Source organism: Sinohyriopsis cumingii, chromosome 19 (assembly GCF_028554795.1).
Source record: "Sinohyriopsis cumingii isolate HCF-2022 chromosome 19, ASM2855479v2, whole genome shotgun sequence".
Taxonomy (NCBI): domain Eukaryota; kingdom Metazoa; phylum Mollusca; class Bivalvia; order Unionida; family Unionidae; genus Sinohyriopsis; species Sinohyriopsis cumingii.
In genome coordinates, this window is record NC_142979.1 from 57,272,551 (window position 1) to 57,299,168 (window position 26,618).

Below are 26,618 nucleotides of genomic sequence, written 5' to 3' on the forward strand. Positions count from 1 at the left end.
CTGCAACGGGTGTTGAAACAAAGCGGTCGTCACCCTCTTCGATGGCAAACGGACAAAGGCACCGAATTTCTGAACCAAGCTTTCCAAAAAGAATTAAAGAAACGTGACATTCATTTTTTTACCACCGAGAATCCCGAAACCAAAGCCAGCATCGTGGAACGTTTTCAACGCACTTTGAAAGAACGCATGTGGAAATATTTTACGCATCACCACACTCTGAAGTACATCGACATCTTACCGCACCTGGTGCAAGCGTACAACCAATCTTACCATCGAAGCATCGGACGTGCCCCGCAAGACGTGACTCCCGACAACGAAGTGCTGGTGTTTGAGCGTCTGTTCGGTACGTCCCCGACGAGGGCTGTCCCCAAGAAAAGTGGAGAGTTGACCGTAGGAGATTGGGTGCGCATTGGCAAAACCAAACGCACTTTCGACAAAGGTTACTTACCTAACTGGACGACCGAATTGTTTCGCGTCACTGGACGAGTGCATGGCCGTCATCCTGCCGTCTATAAATTGGAAGACATGAACGGAGAAGTACTCAAAGGAACGTTTTATTTGCCCGAGTTACAACGTGTCACCAAAAAAGAAGACGACGTGTACGACATCGAAAGCATTCTCGAGCGCAGAACCCGTAAAGTGGGCAAACGACGTGTCAAAGAAGTCAAAGTACGTTGGAAAGGATATCCACCCAGTTTCGATTCTTGGATCGACGCTTCGCAAGTCATCGACTATAAAAAGAAGAAGTGACCATCATGCCCTTTCACTCAGCAGACGCAGCTACGTCGACCACTCCTTCTTCCCCTAGTTCTTCTGTGCAAGATTTACAAAAACAACCCTTGTGGGTGTGGTGTGGAGAACGTGTGCCTAAAACGCAAATCGTCTTTTTCTGCCAAATCTTCGTGGTGTATTGTGTCATCGGGGCAGCCATTGCCAATTTGAGTTTGCAACAAGGAGACAAACAATTGTGGACCATTTTATTGAGCAGTTGCATCGGTTACCTGCTTCCTAATCTCTCCCTGAAATTCTCCTCGAACGGGAACGTTGTGTCCAGTGCCAGTGTCAGTCACCAGTCCAACCACAATCAGAACCCCATTTTGGGCGGAGACACGCCTCTGACGTCCACTAACCCCTCGGACAGCCACAGAACTCTGGAATTATGAGTCACGAAAACCAATTTTACTTAACCTTACCCAGTGACAGTTCCATGGAGGTGTTTCCCCACAACACGTTGTGCTGTTACACGGCCAAATTACCTCAAGCCATCCCCTTAGATCACGAAGCCCATTGGGAAGTGGCTTTAGTAGAAATGATTCACCCGACCCAAGTCCTCAATGTCCTTCCCAATCAAAATAAATTTGATGTGGAAGTTCATGACGAACAATTGCAACAGTGGATGGATATATATAGCAAATATGATAAGAAAACCCCTGGCACAAAAAATCAAAAGTACACCACCTATCACTTGTTCATTCCCCCAGGGTATTATTTTAGTGGTCAACATTTGGTGAGCACCATTACCTCCAGGTTTAATGTCGTGTTTCTGAAAGCTTTGGAAAGTGTCAAAAAAAGTGTCACCATGGAATACCACAAAACAGCTCGTCGCTTCTTGATGAAATTTGACGGGAGTAAAATCCTGTCCATTTTATTTTGTCCTGAATTGTTTGACATGTTGGGCGGAGACATGGACATGAGAATGGCCATGATGAAGAAAAACGAATCACCCATCGTTTACGACAACGAGTCTTTTAGCAAGTTATTTCGTGCCCCGGTAGAACTGAACCAAGGACTGAATTTGATGTTCGTGTACTCCGATGTGGTGGAGTACAACGTGGTGGGACACACCTCTGTACCGTTACTGCGTGTCATTCCTTTCAAAGTGGATTCTGCCGCGAACGCTGACGAGGAAGGTGGAAACACTTATCACGTCCACCGCGAATTTGTACATCCTCACTATTTGCCTGTCAGCAAGTCGTATTTGGACACGGTCAACGTTACTATAAAAGGAGATTTGGGACAAAATATTCCATTCACCAAAGGAAAAGTCACGGTGAAACTCCATTTTCGAAAACGGTTCTCTCACGATTCGTAAGTAAGTCATGTATCCAGTGTACCGAGGGGTTGCTCGACAGCGAGGACACGGTTTAGGAGACATGCTGAAATCGGCCTTTCGTTCGGTGGCCCCGGTGTTGAAACCGATGGTGACACGCGGATTGCACGCCTTGAAAGATGCGGCACTGACGCAAGGCAAAGAATTTCTCCAAAATGTCATCATCGACAAACAAAACCCTAAAGAAGCATTCATGAGGGCAGGCAAAAATGTCTTGCTGCAAACGGGCAAAGACATTTTAGGCCGACGAGACACACCTATAAATGCCCTGCACGCTACCGAATCAGGCATTCAGCAAGGACAAGGTAGAAAGAGACGACGAAGAAAACACCCTTTCACCAGACTTCAAGCTAGAAAGGCCAAGAAAAGAAGAACCGTTCGAGACTTAGACGTTTTCGATTATTGAAACACAGCAACAAAAAATGATGCACCGAGAGTCTTGCGCTTGTTCCAAGACGGAACTGGATCTGTTTGCCATGCCCCCTACCATGATGACGATGCAAGAATCCCAGTGGGTGGAATTTCACCCGGTCTCCTCTTTGACCGATTCTGCTCCCATCGAGTTCGAAATCAAAGGACAGCCCGAAGATTACATCGATCTGAATAGCAGTTACCTATACTTAAAAGTGAAAGTGATCGAACCACCCAACGATATCCTAGGCGATGATGATGCAGTAGTTCCCGTCAACAATTTCATGCATTCCTTGTTTAGCGAAGTGGACTTGTACTTGAATAACAAACTAGTCAGCAGCAGCATGGATACTTACCCTTACCGAGCGTACCTGGAGAATCTCTTGACGTATGGAAAAAACGCCAAGGACAGTCATCTAGATGCTTGCGTGGTATGGAAACCTGACCCAGCGACTAAGTTCAACACTATTGTACTTGCTGCGGATGCTTCACATTCAAAGGGATTTGTAGATCGACGAGCGAAAATTGCTGGAAGTCGTAGTTTAGAACTGATGGATCGCTTGCATTTGGACATGTGGTTACAAGAAAAGTATTTGCTGAACGGGGTGGATGTCCGCCTGAGACTGAATCGCAGTAGTGCCGCTTTCCATTTGATGGCTGCTCGTGATGCCACTTACAAAACCATCATCCAAGAAGCCAGACTCTACGTGCGTCGTGTAGAAGTGTTACCTAAAGTAGGTAACGACATCAGTCAGACGTTGAGCAGAACAACCGCCAAGTATCCGATCCGACGTGTGGAAGTGAAAACGTTCACCATTCCTGCTGGACAGCGATCCATGATCCAAGATCATCTGTTCCAAGGACAGTTACCCAAACGTTTGATTGTTGGTATCGTCAAGAATTCAGCCTTCAACGGAGCCTACCACGAAAATCCTTTTGAGTTTCAACATTACAAAGTGTCCAAGATTGAAGTCAGTCGCGACGGCAAGACCTTGTGTACCCGACCTTTCGAGCCTAAATTTGAGCCCGAGAAGAATTACTTGAGATCGTACTTGTCCCTGTACGAAGCCACGGGACAGTTAGGAACCAACACCAGTCACGGCATTACGTACGACGATTATGCAGGAGGCTATGCTTTGTGGGCTTTCGATTTCACTCCTGACCAAGGCAGCGACGAGGGACATTTCCACCCTATAAAATCTGGCCAGATTCGTGTGGAAATTCAGTTTGCAGAAGCTTTACGCGCAGAAAACACAGTGAACGTCATCCTGTATGCAGAATTCGACAATACGATAGAAATCAACAGTTTGAGAGAAGTCATTCTAGATTACTAGAAGCCATGGAAGACTGTTATCCCTCTTTACCTAGTGGAGAAACTTTGGACATGTGAGGAGACCCTGGAAAAAGAAGTAATCATGATGAAGTCGAGATGGCCAGAACAAGAAGCCCATTTAGTCTCCTGTTTTGCCAAACACTTGGTCGACAAAATAACAGAATTGATCAAGAAAAATTGCTATGGATGTCAAAACGATCATCCCAGTCAAATTCAACACGATAAATGCCTGATGTTGAGTCAAGAAGAAAAATTGGACGAGTATCTGGACGAAGCTTGGAGTCTCATCTCGGACAAAGACGTGTTGCACCAGTGGTATAAAGACTTGCGTGAACATTCTTGTCCACCATTAACCACTCAAGAGATCCATCGTATCGAAGCTCTCCTGAATCAGAGTGAGGAAACAGAACGAATAACCGTTTATTCGTCAGACATTTTCAAGCAAAAAGTCAGGATCGAATTGACAACTTATTATTACCTGTGAAGAAGAAAACAACATGGATACCTGGGAACTTCATTACCTTTTGAACCACAGTTCGTATACGGCTTCTTGGAATCCTGTCGTCTGTGCTAAAGATGAACTCCCTCATCGCAAACCTAAAGACCATCAAGCTTACGTGATCAACACGGACGACAGTCATCTCCCAGGAACCCACTGGGTAGCCGTCTACTTTCCTCAAGAAGGATGTGTGGAATATTTCGATTCGTACGGATTACCCCCTTTGGAAGACGATATCATCGACTTTATGAGAAGAAATGCTCAGATCACCCGATTCAATAATGTGAAATTACAAGGCACAGATTCCTTGGTGTGTGGACAGTATTGTGTGTATTTTCTGCATCATCGCAGCCTGGGCTATTCCTTAGAACATTTAGTGACTCATTTCGATCCTCGTTCTTCTGCTAGAAATGATGTGAAAGTAGATCAATGGTTTTGTGACCATTATGCTTATCTTTTGTCTCAAGCTAGGAAACGTAGTGTCCATCAATGGCCTAATGATTTCCAACAGTGGAAATCACGATTTCATTCACAACGTTGTCAGCCTTGTTTAAAGTAGATTGTACATTGAGAAAAAAATGTTAGTGATTTGAAAAAAATTGTTTGATGTTATAGTGTTGAATTATTGTTAAAAAATGTTAGAGTTGTTGTTAAGTGTTAAGTGATTTTTGAATAAAAAATGTTGTGTTTTGAAAAAAATGCCTTTGTGGTTTGTTTAGCTATAAGAATGTTGGATTGATGCTCTTTTTTTCTTACTATCCCTCTCATGACACTCACTAAACGTTGCGGCTCGAAAACCGTGTGGGGGATGTTTTCCTTCACGTCCGCGCTTTGACTTTAAGAACCGGGGTTGTTTCTAGTCTAACCATCCATTGTCGACTCATCCTCCTAAGAAGATGTGCTCCAAACTAGCTAAGCTCAACGAAGCCTACGTGAATTTGCATAGGGTCAGACACAGTCTGATACCAAAGCCAGAAGAAATAGAGAATGTGAGAATGCTAAAAATCACTGAAGACCTAATAGAAGAGCTCTTCAGAGAAGAAGTGAACAGGGAAAAAGAAGAATGGACAGAGAAGTACAGACTTCAGAGACAGCAGCAACAGCAGCAACAACAGCAACAACAGCAGCAACCTGAACCTGACAGAGGCTTTGTCGATTGTCGTATCGACACCAAAGAGTTCTTCTTCTCTTTCCGAAGAAGCAGACCTATCGCCAGAAAGTCTATAATCAGAGGACATCGCATTCTTAGAAACTAAAAAAAGAATGCCATAGCAAACAAAAAAACAGCCCTTTTCAGGGCTACCCCAATACTCTAGAAAAGAAGTAACGATCGATTTGCCAATGTGTGTAGGTAGAGTAGTGTGAAAATAAACACTAACTCTTTATTAATAGTGGAAGTGTATGTGTTTGTGTGTTTGTGTGTTTGTGTGTTTGTAAGTGATAAAGTAGGCTGGTGTGGATAGTAGATTAAAATGATGTTTTTTGCTGTTTGAGGTGTATATTTGGGGTTAGATTGGATTGCCTTGTGTATGTGGATAGTCTATTGAAGTGATTTATAAAAAATTTTAAATAGTAATGGGTAGCATAAAAAGTGAGTGAGTGTTTCTTTTAGGTCCGCGCGTTGTTGTTTTTTTGGTCATGATCTAGGTAAGATGAATTTTATGTTATTAGGGGGATGTTTTCCTTCACGTCCGCGCTTTCAGTATAAATTGAAACTCGTTCGGCAGTCCAGCTACCCTTGTTGATTGATCAACACCAAAAAATGAACACGAGACTTGAGAAACTGTTGGAGCTTCATGTGCATCTGGAATATGCCAGGCGCATATTAAATGAACTGGCCGCGGAAGCCATTGTCGAGGAGGGAAGGATAAGAGAGGAGGAAAGAAGAAACAAAGAAGAGGAGGAGAGAAGATATAAAGAAGAAGAAGAAGAAAGAAGATATAAAGAGGAAAGAAGAAACAAAGAAGAGGAGGAGGAAAAGGAGAGAAGAAATTTCAAAATCCCAGAGAGCGAAAATTGGGATTCTGAAGCGACATATCCTGCCTCTGCTCTCTCCCCCCAAAAGGTAAAAAGTAACTGGGGGATAAGATGTGTATGTGGCGCCAGGCCTGGAAGGTGCCACCATTAACCAGGTGTCCATGAAGTTCCAAACAAAACAGCCCTTTTCAGGGCTACCCAATACTCTAGAAAAGAAATAACGATCGATTTGCCAATGTGTGTAGGTAGAGTAGTGTGAATATAAACACTAACTCTTTATTAATAGTGAAAGTGTATGTGATTGTGTGTTTGTGTTTGTGTTAGTAACTAATAAAGTAAGTTTGTGTGAATAGTAGATTATGGGTTTCTTTATTGTTTCTTAGAGTATGTGGAGAGTTTAGTTTGGGTTTGATTATATGAAATGAGAAAAGTGGGGATGTTTTCCATCACGTCCGCACGTTGTTTGGTTATGATCTAGGTAAGATCAATTTTATGTTTTTTAGGGGGATGTTTTCCATCACGTCCGCGCTTTAAGTATAAGAACCCACAGTGTTCGTTGTTCAAACCATTCTGCAAAGAATAAAAAGAAGATGGCGTCAAACCAAATCGACAAAATACAAACCTTGCAAGACGTTTTAGACAACTTAGGAATAATGGAACAGATGCTATTAAGACTGGTTGAAGACCATTATTCCTATAGTCCCCATCGTGTGAAGATGGAAATTAATAACTTAAGGAAAGCAAAGGACAAGATTAGTGGTGTCATGAAAAAGATCAAGGAGGAGAAGGAGGATGAAGAGGAAAGAATAAGAATACGCAATTGGAACGAAAAAATTGAAAAAGAAGAAGAAAATGAAAAGAGGAAGAAAGAAGAGGAGGAAGAGAAGAAGAATGAAGAGGAGGAGAAGAAAAAAAAGAAAGAGAAGAAGAGTGTAGGAGATAAAATAAGAACTTGGTGGAGGAAAAGAAGAAATTAGAAGAAGAAGAAAAACCCAAAGGCCCTTTTCAGGGCCAGCCATATATCTCGAAAAGAGATAGTCTTTCCATTGCCTACCCCTTTTTTAAAAAAATTTTTTTAAAATTTAAAAAAAAAATCCCATGTTAAATTCCCCTTGTACGTAGAGTGACCCACGATTTATTGCCATGTTAAATTTCCATTGTACGTAGAGTGACCCACGATTTATTGCCATGTTAAATTCCCCTTGTACGTAGAGTGACCCACGATTTTTCGCCATGTTAAATTTCCATTGTACGTAGAGTGACCCAGGGGTCCCTGTAATGCTAATTCCCATTGTACGTAGGGTGACCCCTTTCACTACTTCCGTAATTTATTTAAATGGAATGGTATTTTCTGCTGGTTAACCAACTGTTCAAAGGTTCATTTAATATATATAATTATTTTGTTTGTTCCTAGAAATATTCGATGTATGCCTAAGTAATATTACCTTCATGACTGTAGAAATGATGTATTGAATAGTTAAATAATATTCATAATTTTACTCTGCAAAGTCTATGATGTCAAAAAATTTAAATTGTACAAGAATTCAGAGAATCCTTTGAGCTTGACAAATAGCCTCTTAGTATTAACAAAAAGCCAGCAGGTCATCGCTCTACAACGCGAAATTTTATTTAAAAAATTGGAATCGTGTTTCTAATTCTTTCAAGCATTTAAATATGTTCAGCTTGATGACAAATTGTTACTATTTTTTGTTTGATTGAGAGAGCAACTTCATAAACCGAGTCACCATGTGCTGTTTAAAATTAAAGCTTGTTTCCCATACTTTTTGTCTCTTTTTTTTCACGAATCTTTATAGAGTGATCTTGTAAACCTTTACGATATCTTCGCATTGTACATCAAATTTAGTCGGAAATAAACGTGTGTACATATCCGCATCAATTACGTAACTTAGTCCTTTTTCATACCATACTATTTTTATCACCCTGCAATCTGTATGCATGATGCTGATATCGATTTTATCATCATTTAATGCAATCTTTAATTCTGCATATTTTCTTAAATATTGCAGGATATCTTTTTTAATGTTTAAAAGCAGCAAATAAACATTTGCGTTCTCTTCTCTTGTATTTGGATGGTTAATATCGCCATAATTCTATGCATGCATTTTCTATTCTTCATTGATGCAAACTGTAAATGGCTGCTTGCAAGTGCTTAGATCTACTTTCCTTCTGCGCCACTGTATATTACAGTTTGCCAGCTACTGAATTGCTTCTGTAGTTTTTCGTATTGCAAATGCTTTGTCAGTAATTACAAGTTTTACTATTCTTTTTATAAACTTCCTATATCACAATTTATATATAAGTTAATTTAAGTACACTCTTGAGTCATGAATACCCTGGATTATACTAGGTTACCGAGGAAAAAGTGTGTGGGTTCTCTCTCTCTCTCTCCATATTAGCCACAATTTCTCTTTCTTTTTGATGCAAACGGTTCTCTTTGTCATTCGTGATGATATGTAGGACATCTATTATTTTATATTTATGACAATCAGTTAGGACAGAAAGCCATGATTAATGGGACAGGATTTTTCCTTTGTAAAATGCACGTGCATATTATATCAATGATACATACAATAAACACCCCCACATAAAGTACTAGGACCAACGTCTTATTCACTGACACTAACATGATGCAGAGTACATTGAGTTACACTAGAAGGTAGCGAAACAGCTGTAGAATTTACAAACATACAAAAGGATAAAGAGAGGCAGTGATAGGTAGTCGAATACATTGGACACACATACTTGACTCAAGATACTAATGATATGGTAGAATGGGAACTAGTCAAGAAATGGATACAATATAATATAGAGCATATATGGGTTTGCCTGGCCAACATTGGTTGATAATGAAAGTAAAAGTTTAGTGAAGTAATCTTTTGAGAGTTTATCATAGTTGAAACTGAGAAAAAACAGAGACAATATTTTGCTAATGGATTTACTTTTAAAGACTTAAGTTTAGAAACTCATTACTGAAATTATCACATGACTCTTTACTGCGGAATTGAGAACACACGTTTATACAAATGTAGATCCAGAAAATGCAGGGGCTCAGATGGTTTTTGAAACGCAGAAGCTGTCATCAAGGGTATGTCTATAGTGAGAAATATAGGTCTCATTCTGAGCATTCAAAAATTTTAAGTTATTCATTTTATAACATCATGCTTTTTGCATAGGTTTAATGCGGGAATTGAATTAGAACATTGAGTCCTATAGAGTGACCTTGTGAATTTATTAGTGAGCGAGGGAATTAACAAATGATGGCTTATGGACATTGACAAATTCACAAATACATGATGGTATTCTTTTAATATTTAGAAAAAAGTTAATATCACACCAAGTTTTGACTTTCATACACGAATAACGTTAACAACAAGGGGCGGATTAGATTGAGAGAGACAGGCGTAGGTGCACCCTACCTCCGCCTTCTTCAAATGAGCGCAAAACATCCGGAACGGTTCCTTAAGTACGTTTTTCTTCTCAGATGGCCAAAATAATGCTATGGAAACGCCCTGGGGCTCCATTTTTACAGACCTCTTTTGTATACGCCCCGCCCCCCCCCCCCCCATCCCAACGATATTCAAGATACGGTAATGACATCACGCCAGCACAGACGTACCAACAAAACTGAATCGAATAGTTCAACAGTGTAGGTCGAAAAGCTAGTGGAGGAGTAATTGTAGTGTTCGTACTTAATTCATTTCCTAAAGTGACATATCCTGTATCAGCTGTTTGTAGCCTTCCTTAAATCGTGCTTAGACAGCGCACATCACATCCTGTTTGATATCCATAAAATAAATTTGGGACCAGAAGTGTATCTCGAGTTATAGTCCTAAATGTTGGTTGACAGTATTTTCACTTTAAGAATAAAAGATTATCAATTTGTGTGACATGAAGCATCTATATGCCTGTCCACCAGTGGTGTAGCACAAAATTCGCATGCCACCCCATCCCACAAAACGTAATTCTGGGGCCTTCATTTTTGTCCATGCTTGCATTTCATTCGTTGATGCAAGCTTCTTTTCTGTCGATGCTAATATTGACTTCGTCCATCAAAACTTCTTATTTGCTCTTGCTAAGATTTCATTCGTGTATGGAAACTTCTTATTTGCTATTACTAACATCTCGTTCGTCGATGATAACTAATTCGTCGTGGATAACCTTGCATTTGTCTGTCATAGGTTTGCAGTTGTCAAATTAATGTTATATTTGACACTGCTACTGTCTCCTTCCTACTGGTATACTGTTTATTTATTTCAATTAATCCCCAAATAATCATAGAATTACAGATACAATTCCTAATAATAAAAATTCTGAATAACTTTAGTGGAAATCCAAATTAAGTCCAAAAGCTGAATGTATTGATGTGCCTGTAATGGCTTGTATCGTGTTGTTGTACCAACCGTCTTTTGTTGAAACATAGAAATATAATTCCAAGTTTAAATTCATTATAAATCCCAGTTACTTTCTCTGTCCCGGACTATTATTTGTATGAGCACTCTGTATTTCCAGAGAAAAAAAATCACTGAAAAAAATAATTTGAAGAAATGAATTCCAGCCCAAAAGAACTTCTGGACACAACACAATAAGAATTTATTTTCTGCTAGATCTTAAAGCACGAATGAATACCTTTCCAGTGACAAGATTATATAGTCCTCTACTTGACCTCAGGTCACAATTAGAATTTTTTTAAAAAACAAAACCACTACTACCTAATATTTAAAAAAAAACTTTTAGAAAATTCTTAATGTTTAGAAAATAAAATGTTAGCTATAAGTAGAGACCTGTTAATAAAACTATAATATATAACTTGCACTATATCGTACATTCCAGGTAAATTGTAGGGAAATTCCAATAACCTAGGCCGAGACCCAAATAAACATCTTTACTTCAGTTAATAATGATCATAATATTAAACGAATACACATAGAGAATATTTTAATTATGTATTAGTGTTTTTCTTTACAGATTACAAAAAATAAATAATTCAGGACAAATAGAAAATAAACTTGATTTTGGACAAGTTTCAGTACACCATACAATGTTTTATTGCAATAGCATATAGTGAAATAAAAAAATATAAAAAAAGTATTTAAAAAAAATGCAAATTAAATATTCATTACAGTGTGTGTGTGTGTGTGTGTGTGTGTGTGTGTGTGTGTGTGTGTGTGATTTGGATTTTTAACGTAGCTTTAACAATTTTTCAGTCATATCGCTACGATGTCTGCAGTGTGGCAGTTTATAGTGATGTCCAGCATTGGGGCATTATGTCGCAGAGATGTAGCGTGATGTCCCACCCAGTCACATTATCCTGACACCAGGCCGACCAGTCTTAACACTAACCTCGTAACGCTGAGCCCCAAGCGAGGAAGCTGTTAGTGCCATTTTTGTAAGTCTTTGGCATGACTTGGCCGGGGATCGAACCCACGACCTCCCGCATCCGATGTATGTATGTATGTATGTATGTATGCATCCTTGCATGCATCATCCAAATTGTTTTACAAACCGGATGAAACATACCGATAAATAATAATTCATACAGTAATAGTTTAGATTACAAGTTACCTATCAGAACTTTTTCGTTGAAACGAATTGCGGACTATGTTTGGGCCACTCTAATTTAGATGATCAAAAAGAATCAGGAGACGAATATCTGACTATGGTAATACATTTTCGTTTTGCCAGAAATATCTTCCGCACTGAGTGGTATATGCCAATAGACCCAAAGTGGACTCAATTGGTTTTTTACCCTACCTTTCTACCTAATTCTACTGCCGACGAATAAAATGTTAGTAGGGACAAATAAGAAGTTTTGGTAAAAGAATGAAAAGTTACGATCAATGAATACAAATCAGCATTAAAGCCCACTTTAACATTCCACAGAGGTTAAAGGTCAGCGTTCAGTGCTAAGGCCTTCTCGTCCATAGTGTCTTGTGTACATGGGCGAATGGATGAATGGAGAATATGAAACTAAATCGAAATTGTCGCAGTTGTTGATTGTTCTGTACTTACATTTGGGTCTATTCAATTAAGAACATACCGTTGTTTTAGAAACTGTTCCACGTCTTTACACACTTTTCTTCCATCCTGTATTCGCTTTAATAATCTTTCATAACCCTGAGTGCCTATGAAATCTTCCTCCTACAAAATGATACCGTTTTAAAGTAATTTATAAACAATATTTAACTGCTTTAAATCTCAATCTTATTTCTATGACAATAAAGAAAGATATATAAACATGAAAAATTGATACATACATTCAGCCGCATATATACATATGGATGTAAATACTATGTATGGATGTATCGATGTTTGTATGTATCTATGTATTCATGCATGTATGTATCTATGTATTTATCTATGTATATATCTATGCATTTATCTATGTTTGTATCTATGCATGCATCTATGTATGTATGTATGTATGTATGAATGACTGACTGACTGACTGACATTATTTCCTCTTCAAAAGAGATTACATCAGATTAAACAAATTCAGGATAATACAATATCATAAAATAGAACAGAAAAGTGACAAAGATACAGTAGTAATACAATTGTAATACTGTGTAAGCTACCGTATTGACAAAACGAAATATCTCAATACCTGCAATTATGCAAATCTGTAATCATTTGGCTGAGCATGGCACTGATCTTTTAACAGTTGCTTGATGATGATAATATTTCGAAAAGTTAATACGTCTATAGTGTTATGTGCTTAAAATTAAGTTCGAGATAGCAACGAAAATGAAATGGAAAACTTATAACAGTGTAATTCTATATGTAGTTTTTTTCATATGACACATGTATTTATGCATATATATATACTTGTTTGCGCGTATGCGTGCGTGCATGCACTTATCTATGACTGACTGTCTGAATGACTTAATTACCTCTTCAACAAAGAGTATATCAGGTTACTAAGATACATATTATACATGTCATAAGATTATGAGACACATCATAGACGAGAACACTAGCATGATATATATACATCGTCAACTAATGCATTTACAAAACGAGATATATAAATACAGAAAACCATATAGAAATCTATAGGAAATATACAAAACAAATACATAAACAGGCACACACACATACATACATATATACACATATACATACACAATACACATATATACATACACACATATATCCATATACACATACATACACACACATTCATGTACATACATACACATATATACACATATACATACACATACATACATATACACATACATATGTATACATAAACATATACACTGTATACAGCTGTCATACAACAAAATTTGCGGATTTGACAAAAATACTTTGGCCTTTAATTGTTTATTTTTAATGTTAATTTACTACTTACTTTTTATATCAAGTTTGAACAAGTTGGTTGGATAGATAGATATTGATAGATATGTAGATAGATAGATATTAGCCAACTTTTAAATATTTTAACCAAAATATGAAAAGACACTTGGAACGCTCAACAAAACGAATGTCCGATCATATATTCACGTATAAGCATGCATCAATTGCACATTGTATAGGCTTCTTTGGTTTTGAGAAATTTGTAATGGATTTTCTATTGTAAATGGTACACACGCGAAGAGCAGGCTAGTGATACGTGGGATTGCCATAAGAATTCCATATATATCATTACTCTTGTCTTGATCATCACCATGTTGCAAGGTGTTAAGTATTAGCTTAAGACGAAAAGATTTCAAGGATTTTGAAAAGGACTTTTTCGAACTGGCGAAAAAGTAAGTGATTGGGAACCAAACAGAATGTATGTATGTATGTATGTATGTATGTATGTATGTATGTATGTATGTATGTATGTATGTATGTATGAATCTTTGTATGTATGTATGAATCTTTGTATGTCTTGGCATCCGTCCGTCTACGGGAGACGATGGCGTAGCTCCAAAATAAGCTTTTGTCTATCCTTCTTTCTAGCTCTTTTCAGCTTGTTTTATTCTTCTCTCTTCCTCTGCGTTTTGAACTCCCTGCCTTACAGCTAGGCGCCAGCTGGAACGGTTGTTTGCACAGCTCTCCCAGTCGTTGACACTGATGTTTGCCGTCTTCATATCCTTCTTGCAAACATCTTTGTAGCGCAGATGTGGTCGTCCATTTGGTCGTGCACCTTCTGCTAACTCCCCATATAACAGGTCCTTGGGAATGCGACCTGGGTCCATTCTTTTGACATGGCCAAGCCAGCGAAGGCGCCTCTCGCTCGGGTCTAACATCTCCAGCTCACTCTCCATTGATTCTGAGGTGAACGGCAGGATTGCCAAGGCAGCAGCAGTGATGGCCAGATTTAACCAGAGAGTCTGGAACAACCCCAACCTCACAGAGAAGACCAAACTGCGTGTCTACCAAGCCTGCGTACTCAGCTCACTTCTCTACAGCAGCGAAACATGGAGCACCTATGCAAGACACGAGAGGAAACTCAACAGCTTCCAGCTGAGATGTCTGCGGCGCATTCTGCACATCCAGTGGCAGGACAAAGTACCCAACACAGAGGTTCTAGAACGCGCCAACATGAACAGAATGTTCTCCATTCTTTGTATGTATGTATGTATGTATGTATGTATGTATGTATGTATGTATGTATGTATGTATGTATGTATGCATGTTTGTGTGTATCCATGCATGCATCTATGTATGTATGTGTCTCTGTATGTATGTATGTATGTATGTATGTATGTATGTGTATGTATCGATGTATGTATTTATCTATGTATCGATGTACGTAAGTATCTATGTATATATCTATGCATTTATCTATGTGTGTATCTATGCATGCATCTATGCATGTCTGTATGTATGTGTGTATGTATGTATGTATGTATGTATGTGTGTGTGTATGTATGTATGTATGTATCGATGTATGTATTTATCTATGTATAGATGTATGTATGTATCTATGTATGTATCTATGTATATATCTATGCATTTATCTGTGTGTGTATCTATGCATGCATCTATGTATGTAGTATGTAGTATGTATGTAAGTATGTATGTATGCATGTATGCATGTATGTATGTATGTTTCTATGTATGTATGTATGTATGTATGTATGTATGCATGTGTGTGTGTATGTATGTTTGTCTGTATCCATGCATGCATCTATGTATGTAGTATGTAAGTACGTATGCATGTATGTATGTATGTATGTACATGTCGGCCGTAACTGTTTAAATATAGTCATGCGCAGATGAGTATAAAGCTGCATGCAGGCACTAGCATGGATACAATGAAATGAAATAAAAATAACGAACAGATGAAATAAGCTGCTCTCTTTCTTCGATTTTGCTTTTTCTTCTTTCATTCTGTGACCTAGAGACTTTGGAAACTTAAGAATCGATCGATCCAATCGTTTTTCGGGAGTGAATCAGTCTGAGAGAGGCCCAGTCTCATTTTATAAAGCCCCCCCCCCCCCCGGACGATCGTGTCCTCAAATAGAACATTTCTATATATGAACGTAGAGTTAACCAGACGCAGAACAAAGAGAATAGCTGTCTTTAAAATAGGTATATTGTTTCAGAGGAATGTCTGATGCTTCACCGGAATCCCCGACAATACTGCTAATTACTATCTATATTACGATTGTCCATTTTTATTAAATGTTTCATAATGGGATATTGAAATATATCAATGGGAGCAAAATGATATTACCACAGTAGCGATACCACTTTAATCGCCACAGTAGTGATATCACAGTTGGAACTACTTATATTTTCCCCATTTATAAATACATCTGCCCTTATGTATATTTTTCAAATCTGTATTTCCATATTTAAGCATATCATTTTTCTTCTTCGGTTCTCTCTCTCTCTCTCTCTCTCTTATCTCCTCCCCCCCCCCCCTTAAGCGACAATCTAAATTTGGGTTGATCTGCTACCGAACTAGGGTGCAACTTGCCAAGGCCAAATCTTCACGTTTCAATGCAGACATAAACAGAATAAAGAACCAGAATCCTATCAAGTAAATTCGTAATCAATCAAATCATCTTTTTAAAGATGAAATCTGTTGGATATAACTGCTCTTTGATATTCTACCGTACACCATCCCAAGAATGTTTACTGTATCAATCAGAGCAAGAAATATGCTAAGAAATCAGTCATTAATTTGACAAAGTACACGCCATGAAGCATTATTTGCACGTGCTCAACTTGTAAAAGGTCGCTGTCCTAGAATTTATTATAAATTGAAGAACTTCTATTTACAGATGTAGTAAGGCAGCTTGTAGGCGCACAGAACGGACAAACATCGATGCAAATATAGGATTTTACCTTCATATGACAATTTTGTGTTGTTTTTATTAGGCAAAGGGATAATTTCACACATGAAGTGGAAACATTTGGTATTGCCGCACGTGGCTTCCCCACTCTTGACAATACAGTGTTTCTCATTTACTCATGACATATTTCCTTTTATGTACTTTTTGTTGTTGTTGTTGGTGTATTAGGGTTTAACGCCATTTTTCAGCATCCCATAGGCTATAAATGGCGGCCAGTATTAATGGTGGAGGAAGAACCCGGGAAAACCCCGGAAAGAACCACCGACCCACGAGACCTTTTACGTAATAAAAAACAAACACGCATATATTCTGTGTGTATCGTTTTTATAAAGTCCTATTATAAATTCGGTAAAACACGCCCTTAAACATTGCTCTTAGCAATTGATTGATACATTGGGCAGTAAAAACTTGTTATTGTCTATACCATAACATACTCATTTCTCATGTTCTGTAGACATTATCATATACAATATGATACTGAAAATTACGTAATAATGTATGCCCTGCGTTTTGCAATGTGCATTCATTTTAGTATAGTACGATGACTTTTGTTTGCATTGTGTGTCATCCGTATGAATATAGATTACTTAAGTGTTCTTCGAAAAGCGGAATCGGGCTTTTGAACCTATGAATGGTGTTATAATGCTATTTTATGCTCACGACCGCAAGACAAGAACTAATATAATATCCAAGTACAAAATTTAGATATAACGAACTGCTTTAGACAATGCGTTTAAATCATTCCCAATATATCGGACCAATATGCAAACTAATTAAATAAACTTTCGACAGATCTGGATCACACATGTGACACAGCCGCTCAGAACGAACTTTTTCTTGGACAAGTTATGCGAACTAGCTCTAAATACAGTTGGAGCCATTTTAAAACAAGCTTCATTTATCACAAACGCGTGATTTTTAAACGATAGGTATTCTTTAAACAAAAATAATACTATCTCTTGTTTGATGACATCATTTTTGTTTCCTTTTACTGTGTGTGTGTGTGTGTGTGTGTGTGTGTGTGTGATTTCAATTTTTAACGTAGCTTTAACAATTTTTCAGTCATTTCGCTACGATGTCTGCATTGTGGCAGTTTAATGTGATATCTAGCACTGGGGCATCATGCCGCAGACATGTAGCATGATGTCCCACCCAGTCACATTATCCTGACAACAGGCCGACCAGTGCTAACACTAACCTCTTCATGCTGAGCGCCAAGCGAGGCAGCTGTTAGTACTTTTTGTAAGTCTTTGGTATGACTCGGCCGGGCATCGAATCCACGACCTCCCGCATCCGAGGCGGACGCTCTAACCACTGGGCCAGCGGAGCGGTTTCCTTTTACTGACCCAATATTATATATATATATATATATATATATATATATATATATATATATATATATATATATATATATATATATATATATATATATATATATATATATATATATATATATATATATATATATATATATATATGTGTGTGTGTGTGTGTGTGTGTGTGTGTGTGTGTGTGTATCTGTGTGTGTGTGTGTGTGTGTGTGTGTGTTATTTTCTTGTTTGGGAATCACATTGCCAAATTGATTGGAACTGTAAGAAGAACCTAGATCAGGTGAAAGAGATTTATCTTGCATTTATCGGTTTTTCCCATTATAAGTGTTCGAGGTATAATAAAGGTTTTCAGTTGAATATTGCAGTTAATACATAGGATATTACACTTTTAGAAACAGTTACACGACATTTTAGAAATATTAACGCTGCGCAGTTAAAAGATGACACCAGTGTCTCTATCTACAATCAAGTCATACATCTTTATGGCAGGCATGACTGATGTGAATCAGTTACATGTATGTTAATTCATATACTTGCACAAGGAAGTAAGTTTCTTTACTCCCTGGATATCTTATAATGTTAAAAATAAAGTCAGTGTGGAATGCGTCAAGACAAGAAAAACCTTGGTAGGTAGGATGTATAACACTAAATACATGGCCTGATGAAAGCAGTAAAGATAGGAAGATGAAAAACATCCTCGGTAGATGAACCATTTTGATCGCATATGACGTTCCAATTGCAAACGTGGCTCTATTTTTATTGCTACAGTGGCGATATCACTTTGGGAACTACTTTTTCTAAATGCAGGAATTATATCTGCCCTTTTAGATATTATTCAGACCTGTATTACCATATTTAGGCCTGGCTAAGTTTTGTTTTCTCTTTTTCTTACCTCTCTTTCTCTCTCCGGCGGCCTAGTGGTTAGAACGTCTGCCTCGGATGCCGCAGGCCGCAGGTTCGAACCCCCGCCGAGTCACACCAAAGACTTATACAATGGTGCTAACAGCTGCCTCGCTAGGCGCTCAACATTAAGAGGTCAGTAGTTAAGTGGGCCACCATAGGGACAATGGGACTTAGCATTAAAAACACCCCTGGGCAACTCTAGGGACAATGGAAATTTAACATGGAGAAAAACGCTGGGCCACTTTAGGGACAATGGGAATTTAACATAGAGTTTGGGTCTGTCTAGGGACAAGGGAAATTAACATGGGAATAGAGTTTGGGTTTGTCTAGGGACAAGGGGAATTGAATATGGGATTTTTTTTTTTTTAAAAAGTTTTTTTAAATTTAAATTTAAATTTAAATTTAGAAAAGGGGTAGGCAATGGAAAGGCTATCTCTTTTCGAGAAATATGGCTGGCCCTGAAAAGGGCCTTTGGGTTTATGTTAATGTATTCATTAACATAAATGGTATCGCATTGGTCTTCTTCTTGTCCTTAGGCTACGTCTCACTGTTGGTCCGTAAATCAGCACTCTTTTCAGGCATCCTTGTCTTTCTACGTAGATCCTACGTATCCACAGGCTGGTGTTTGTCCTGTGGACAACGGCCCACTTGGATCGGACATACATGGCTATGTCCGTCCGGAACATCATGGAAGACACAAGCGTAGAAGATTGCACATCGGTCCACATCTTGAAGCGACGAGAACAGGTGAATCAATGCACTGAACTGCGCTTATTTATAGGTAGAGGCAGGATTGAAACGGATTGAGTTCATTCACCAATCCAAACACGCGTTACAAAATTCAGTCAGCCCGCATCCAATCCGAAGAGAGTAGTCTGTGACGTCAGTTGGTCTATATAGATTCGCTAGCGCTTGTGTGCAGTCAATCTATGCGACAGTGATTCAACATGACGGAAACTCAGAAAACGATCCATTGGGGTGCACCAGCAGGGGAGACTGCCCAAGGGAACCCGGACTTACTTTCAGAAGAGGTACATTGGGATTTTGTGGATTTTCTTACCTCGCAAGAATTTGTTCCGGAACCTTCGTTACCTTCTTCATTACCGCAAGTGGAGAATTTTAGACAGAGACAGAAAGAAGAATTGGAGAAATTTATGCAACGACAAAAGGAAGCGGAACAAGCTTTTCTCCTACAGCAACTGCAACAGCAACAAGAAGAGGTAAGAAAAAAACAACAACAACAACAACAGCAAGAAGAAGTAGCAGCAAAGAAACAAGAGGGTGAAAATCAAACGGATACGGTACTGTTGGACATTTTAGCGGAGTTAAGAAGTCTGAAACAAATGTATCAGACTTCTTTATCACGACCGAAGAGAATACGACCTTCCCGAGCTAAACACGCCAACCCTGTGACTAAGCCTGTCGTACCACCCTTAGTGATTTCAACCCAATCATCAGAAGTAGGCCTTGGCCGTGGCAAAGGCTTAAGGCAGTTAAAGTTGATTGGTTAAACTTACCCCTACACCAAAATAAAAAGGCCCTTTTCAGGGCCACCCACATTTCTCGAAAAGAAAAACAATTTCAATTTGCCAATAACTCAAAAATGAACCCCACCCATTTTACCCTTATAGTACGTATCTGTGTATGAGTGCGTGAGTGTAGCTTCTTATTTTAAAATCAAAACTCAAAGACACTTACCTTATATCATTCATGTATTCTTTTCTCCATTTTTTACAATCCAATTCACAATTCACCACAGAACACTTTAATTAAAAGTTCATTGACTTCTTCTTTCTCCTTGTTTAGTCTCTCTGTTTTTTGAATTTCTTCACCGTTTTTTCCTCATTTTCTTCCCTTCTTTTCTTCTCCTGTTTCTTTGCTTCTTTTAAATAGAATTGTCTTCTTTCTTCCTCTTCTTCCTCTGAAGAATCCCTCTCTTCTTTCGAAGAATCCCTCTCTTCTTCCGAAGAATCCCTCTCTTCTTCTGAAGTATCCTTCTTTTCTTCTGACTCCTCTTGTTTCTTTTTTGGGCAATCTGGAGACCAATGTCCTTTTTCTTTACAATAATAACAGGTATCTTGACTTTTGTCTTTTTTAGCCCCTGTTTTTGTTCTTTTTTGACGGTCTGGACACTCTGAAGACCAATGCCCTTTCTTCTGACAGATATAGCAAGTATCTTGACTCTTATCTCGAAAGGAAGGAGAGTAGTCCGTCGGCTGGTCTGAAGAGAATTTTCTAATGACCCCTCGCAAAGCTCTGACGAAACGTTCCATCTGGGTAGTCTCTTCCATCGTTGTGCTCAGCTTGAGAGTGAAATGAATAGTGAAAGGACAAGACACACACCCTTTTTATATATGCTGGTTTGCCAAGACTATAAATTAGTCTTTAAACTTGAGTCATTTGACGTTTTGCACTCAAGATGAAACGATCCTATTCATTCGAGAAGAAAGAAGAAGAAGAAGAAAGTAAGAGGCAGAAACGTGATCTATCGCCTCGTACCAGGGCTGAAATCTTGGCACAGATTCATGCCAGTGATTTTGAAGAGGACATGAGTGAACCAGAATTTGAAACCTCTAAACCAAGTTCACCACCCTTAGTCAACCCTGAAAAATACTATTCCATTCGAGAGACGGAAAAGCGCTCCTCTAGAAAATTTAGAACCACGGCTTACACCTACACGGTGAAGTTTAAAGATTTCAAGACCGACGTACCCTTGGAGAAAGCAGAAGGGTTTATCACCGAGATGTGGGATTCTTTGCTCACCGCACTCAAGCGACAATGTCAACCCAAAGAAGACGATCGCGTGACACTATCCATAGATCACGACGGTTTGAAATCCCCTGTTTGGATCGAGTTTAGCAGACCTGCAGAACTAACCCCTTCCAAAATCATGGACAAGATTCAACACGTACAACAATCTAATGACCAGTTTGACATCACCGATGGTAAAGCCACACTGAAAATGGCTCACGTCTCTCTTCCTCAAGGGACAGGACGCAAAAAGATGTTATTGGTGAACGAGCTTGGCAGCATTAAGCGTAGTCTTGTCCAAATTCACAATCCTCATGACCAGATGTGTTTAGCCCGTGCCATCGTGGTGGGACGAACCTATGCCAACAAGAACGACACGACAGAATGGAAAAGAACCTGGGAGAACATTCGAAAATCGAACCGAACCAAACAACGAAACGAAGCAGAACTCCTGTTGCAACAAGCTGGCCTGTCCAAAGACACACCCTGTGGCATTCCTGAGATGCAAAAATTGCAAGATGCCCTAGCTCCACGCTACACCTTGAAAGTGCACCCTCAAGAAATGCGCGGGTCTCTGTTGTTTCGAGGCCAAGACTTTAAGGACGGAAAATACATTCATGTTTATCATCACGATGACCATTTCGATACCATTACCACTATCACCGGATTCCTGGGATACAGATATTACTGTGAGAAATGTGACTATAGTTATAATAATCGAGAGCAACACAAGCATTGTGGATGGAAATGCCCAGGATGTTTGGCCTCTCCACCCTGTCTGAGCGAAGAACCAGTGCCTTGTTCGACTTGTCTGCGCACGTTTGTCAGCCCTACCTGTTACCAACAACATTTGAAAACACAAGGTTCACAGAAGAAATGTGCTTGTCAACTCCTGAGATTGTGCCCTACGTGTAGACAAGGCATACGTACCAACAATGCCAAGGCACACGTATGTCGAGGAAAGAAAAAATGTCACATTTGTCACCACATCGTGGACTTGGAACACGAATGTTACGTGCAAAAATACCAACCCCCACCAGAGAAAGAGGTCGGTCACAAGAAGAAAGGCAATTTCATCTTTTTCGATTTCGAATGCATGCAAGAGACTGGCATTCACATCCCTAATTTCTGCGTGGCTCATCGAGCGTGCGAGAAGTGCATTCAAGAACCTATCTTCAGTCATTGCCCTCACTGCAGCAAGATTCCTGGAGGACGTGAAAAAATCTTTCGGGGACCAAACACGTTAGCCGATTTTGCCCAATGGGTCTTAGACCCCATCGACAAGACGTGGAGCCAAGAGGACATCGAACGTTACGGAGATTGTCATCGTCATGCCACGGTGATGGCTCACAATTTCTCCGGATACGATGGACAGTTTCTTTTGAGGTACTATACGGAACATGGCACCGAACGTCCTAAAGTGACTTTGAACGGAGCCAAAATCATTTTCATGCAAGTGGGACAAGTACAGTTTAAAGATTCGATGAGTTACTTGGCCATGCCTTTGAGCCGAATGCCTAAAACGTTTGGAATGACAGAAATGGCTAAAGGGTACTTTCCACACTTTTTCAATACGGAAGCCAATCAACATGCTGTTCTACCCCATTTGCCTGAGGCTCACTATTACGACCCCGACAACATGCGTACCGAACAACGAGAAGCTTTCTACGCTTGGTACCAAGCTCACGCCTCGGACCCTTTCGACTTTCAGGAAGAAATGTTAAAGTATTGTCGTTCCGACGTGCACATTTTACGGCGTTGCTGTGGAAAATTTCGAGAACTGTTCATGGAACACGGAGGGGTCGATCCTTTGAAAGAAGCTTGCACCATTGCCAAAGCGTGTTCCTTAGTGTACCGCCAACGATTCATGCCTGAAAACACCGTGGCTGTCATCAGTCCTCAAACGACCCACTATGTCAAGCGTCAATACTCGGTCAAAGCCCTACGTTGGTTACATTACTTGTGCGACAAGGAAGACAAATGGATTCAGCATGCCCGCAACGGAGGAGGCGAAAAGACCATCGGAACGTATTCGGTAGATGGCTGGGACTTGGAAAACCCCAAGATCGTGTACGAGTTTAACGGTTGCTTATTTCACGGATGTCCCGTCTGTTACCCTGACCGTGACACTAAAAATCAGTTTTTGCAACGAACCATGGAAGACTTGTACCAGGACACTTGTCAGCGACGCCTAAAGTTAGAACAGCAAGGATACCAAGTGGTGGAAATGTGGGAACACGAGTACGATCACCGTTTGAAAACCGATCCCGAGTTTAAACGCCTCGTGGAAAGTTACCAGTTCATGGACCCGTTGAACCCGAGGGATAGTTTGTACGGAGGAAGGACCAATGCCACCTGTTTGCTGTACCAAGCCGTCGAAGAGAAAGGAGAAGAAATCAAATACTTGGACGTGTGTTCGCTGTATCCCTACGTGTGCAAATATTGTCGCTTTCCTGTAGGGCACCCGCAATTGTTCACGGAACACATCGACCTGAAAAACATTCGACAATACGAAGGCTTGATCAAGTGTAAAGTTTTGCCTCCCACGAACCTATACCACCCCGTCTTACCTCACCATTGTCAAGGCAAACTGATGTTTCCCTTGTGCCGTACTTGTGCCGAAACGTGCAACCAGGACCAACCTTGCCATCACAGCCAGGAAGAACGTGCCTTGACGGGAACCTGGGTCAGCGTGGAATTGTTCAAAGCTCTGGACATGGGATACCAACTGTTAGAAGTGTACGAAATTTGCCACTTTCCCAAGACACAGCAGTACCACAAGGGTGACCCTACTCAGAAAGGCATTTTCGCCGACTACGTGGATGCCTTTTTGAAACTGAAACACGAAGCCAGCGGCTATCCTTCCTGGTGTCACACTCCCGAAGACCAAATACAATTCAAAGAGAAATACTACGCACAAGAAGGCATCTCTTTAGACCACATCGAAAAAAACGAAGGCAGGCGATCGTTTGCCAAAGTGATGTTAAATTGCTTGTGGGGTAAAATGGCACAACGACCGTGTTTACCCAAGACGGAATATTTGACAGAACCTTCCCGCTACTTCCAGATGATTCACGACAAAACCAAATACATGAAACACGTGGACGTCGTTCGCGAGGATTTGATCTTGGTCAATTACGAAGAAGATCTGGACTTTGTACAAGACGACCCTTTTGGAAACGTAATCATTGCGGCTTACGTGACAGCTCATGCTCGCTTAAAATTGTACGAAGCTTTAGAACTGTTAGAAGAACGCGTCCTGTACTTTGACACGGACAGTTGCATTTACATCCATCACTCGATTCAACAGCACCCTGACATCGAAGGAGACCGTTTAGGAGCCTGGACAGACGAGCATCCCGACGACAAGATTCTAAGTTTCGTCAGTGGTGGTCCCAAAAATTACGGCTACGAATACCGGGACCCACAAGGAGAAGTGCACACGACGTGCAAAGTGAAAGGACTGACTCTGAATCATCGTACTAGTCGAGTGGTCAACTTTGGGGTATTGAAAGAAGCCTTGCAATCGGGAGAGGATGGAAACTTTAAAGTGACCACCTATCAACCGAACAAGATTGTACGTTTACCCACTCACAACATCGTCAGTCGACCCTTGGAAAAAGTCTATCAAATTGTATACCAGAAGCGAGTGCGACTTCCCAATCACTTCACCTTACCGTACGGTCACGTCGGTATTGGTCTGTATATGAAAAGGAACCCTAGGCAAGATCGATAGTTCATTGTTCATTGAAGTAACTTACCATGTCGTTGACGAAGAAGAAACCAGATTGGTTAGGAGTCAAATGTTGGACATCACCGAGACCAGGGTTTTGAGGCTTGGACACAAGAGGTGGCCCAGTATGCACGAGAGTTATTCAAGGAAAAAAGTTACTTTTCAACCTGTGTTAGTGACGGTGCCAGAAGAACCCGTCACCCAGGACAGGACTGTCGTGGACAGGCCTGAAAGACCCTTTCGGGAGGACACTTGTGTGACCTTACCCCTACTATAGAACTGGTTAGAACTTTACCCAAAACATGTTGTACAGACACTTGTGTTTATTCCACGTTCATGGTTATCATGTGCCTTTTATTCTTGTACTTAAGCCTTTGGCTTTTATGCATTTTTGTCTTTCGTATTCATGTTTGAAACATTCAATAAACGTGTTCTGAAAAAGTATATAAACTCTTGTCTTGTTTGTTTTTCGTGTCACAAGTGACATTTCTCACACCATGGCTACCTCTGCTGTCTCTGCTCCCTCTTCCTCTACTGTCAAAGTCATCGACGAACACTTAGATCGTGCCAGTTGGGAGGCTTTGTATCTTCGCCATCCCTTTAACATGCTCATTGCTGGACCTAGCGGTTCAGGCAAAACCGAATTCGTCAAACGTTTGATCGAACATAAACATCATTTGATCGATCGACCCCCTCAACGAATCGTGTGGTGTTACAAAGAGTGGCAATCGGCGTACAGCCTCTTGCGAGAAAGTCATGGCGATTCCATCGTGTTTGTGGAAGGCATTCCTAAAGAAGACGATGACATCGTCTCTGACTCCCGTCTAACCCATTTGGTCATTTTCGACGACATGTTAGGAGAAGACGAAGAAGAAATTAAACTGTGGTTCACGCGCAAAGGTCATCACCGTTATGCCAGTGTCGTTTACATCACCCAAAATTTGTTTCAACAAAGTAAAGCCCATCGCACCATCAGTCTCAATGCGCATTACGTGGTCTTGTTTAAAAGCCCTCGAGATAAATCGCAAGTGCAAGTCTTAGCCAAACAGTTAGGAACGCCTTGGCTGACTCAGGCGTACGACGATGCCACTCAAACGCCACACGCCTATTTACTCGTCGATTTGAAACCTACGACTCCTGAGGATTTGCGATTTCGTACCCACTTGTTTCACCACTGGTGCCAAGACGGAGGGCCTGTCCTGTACACGTCTCCGTCCTCGACTTCATTTCACTCCCCATAAAAAAATCTATAAA

The 26,618-nt window shown here is 40.0% G+C and overlaps 1 protein-coding gene across 3 annotated transcripts in view; it reads right to left on the reverse strand.

Moving 5' to 3' along the window:
• Positions 1-26,618, reverse strand: part of LOC149775753 (proline-serine-threonine phosphatase-interacting protein 1-like) — an 87,466-nt gene that overhangs the window by 48,506 nt on the left and 12,342 nt on the right. For all 3 annotated transcript variants that reach the window (XM_089943081.1, XM_089943082.1, XM_089943080.1), the window contains exon 2: positions 12,389-12,489. In XM_089943081.1, the coding sequence (XP_089799207.1) occupies positions 12,389-12,489 (101 nt within the window). The remainder of the gene's footprint in view (positions 1-12,388; positions 12,490-26,618) is intronic.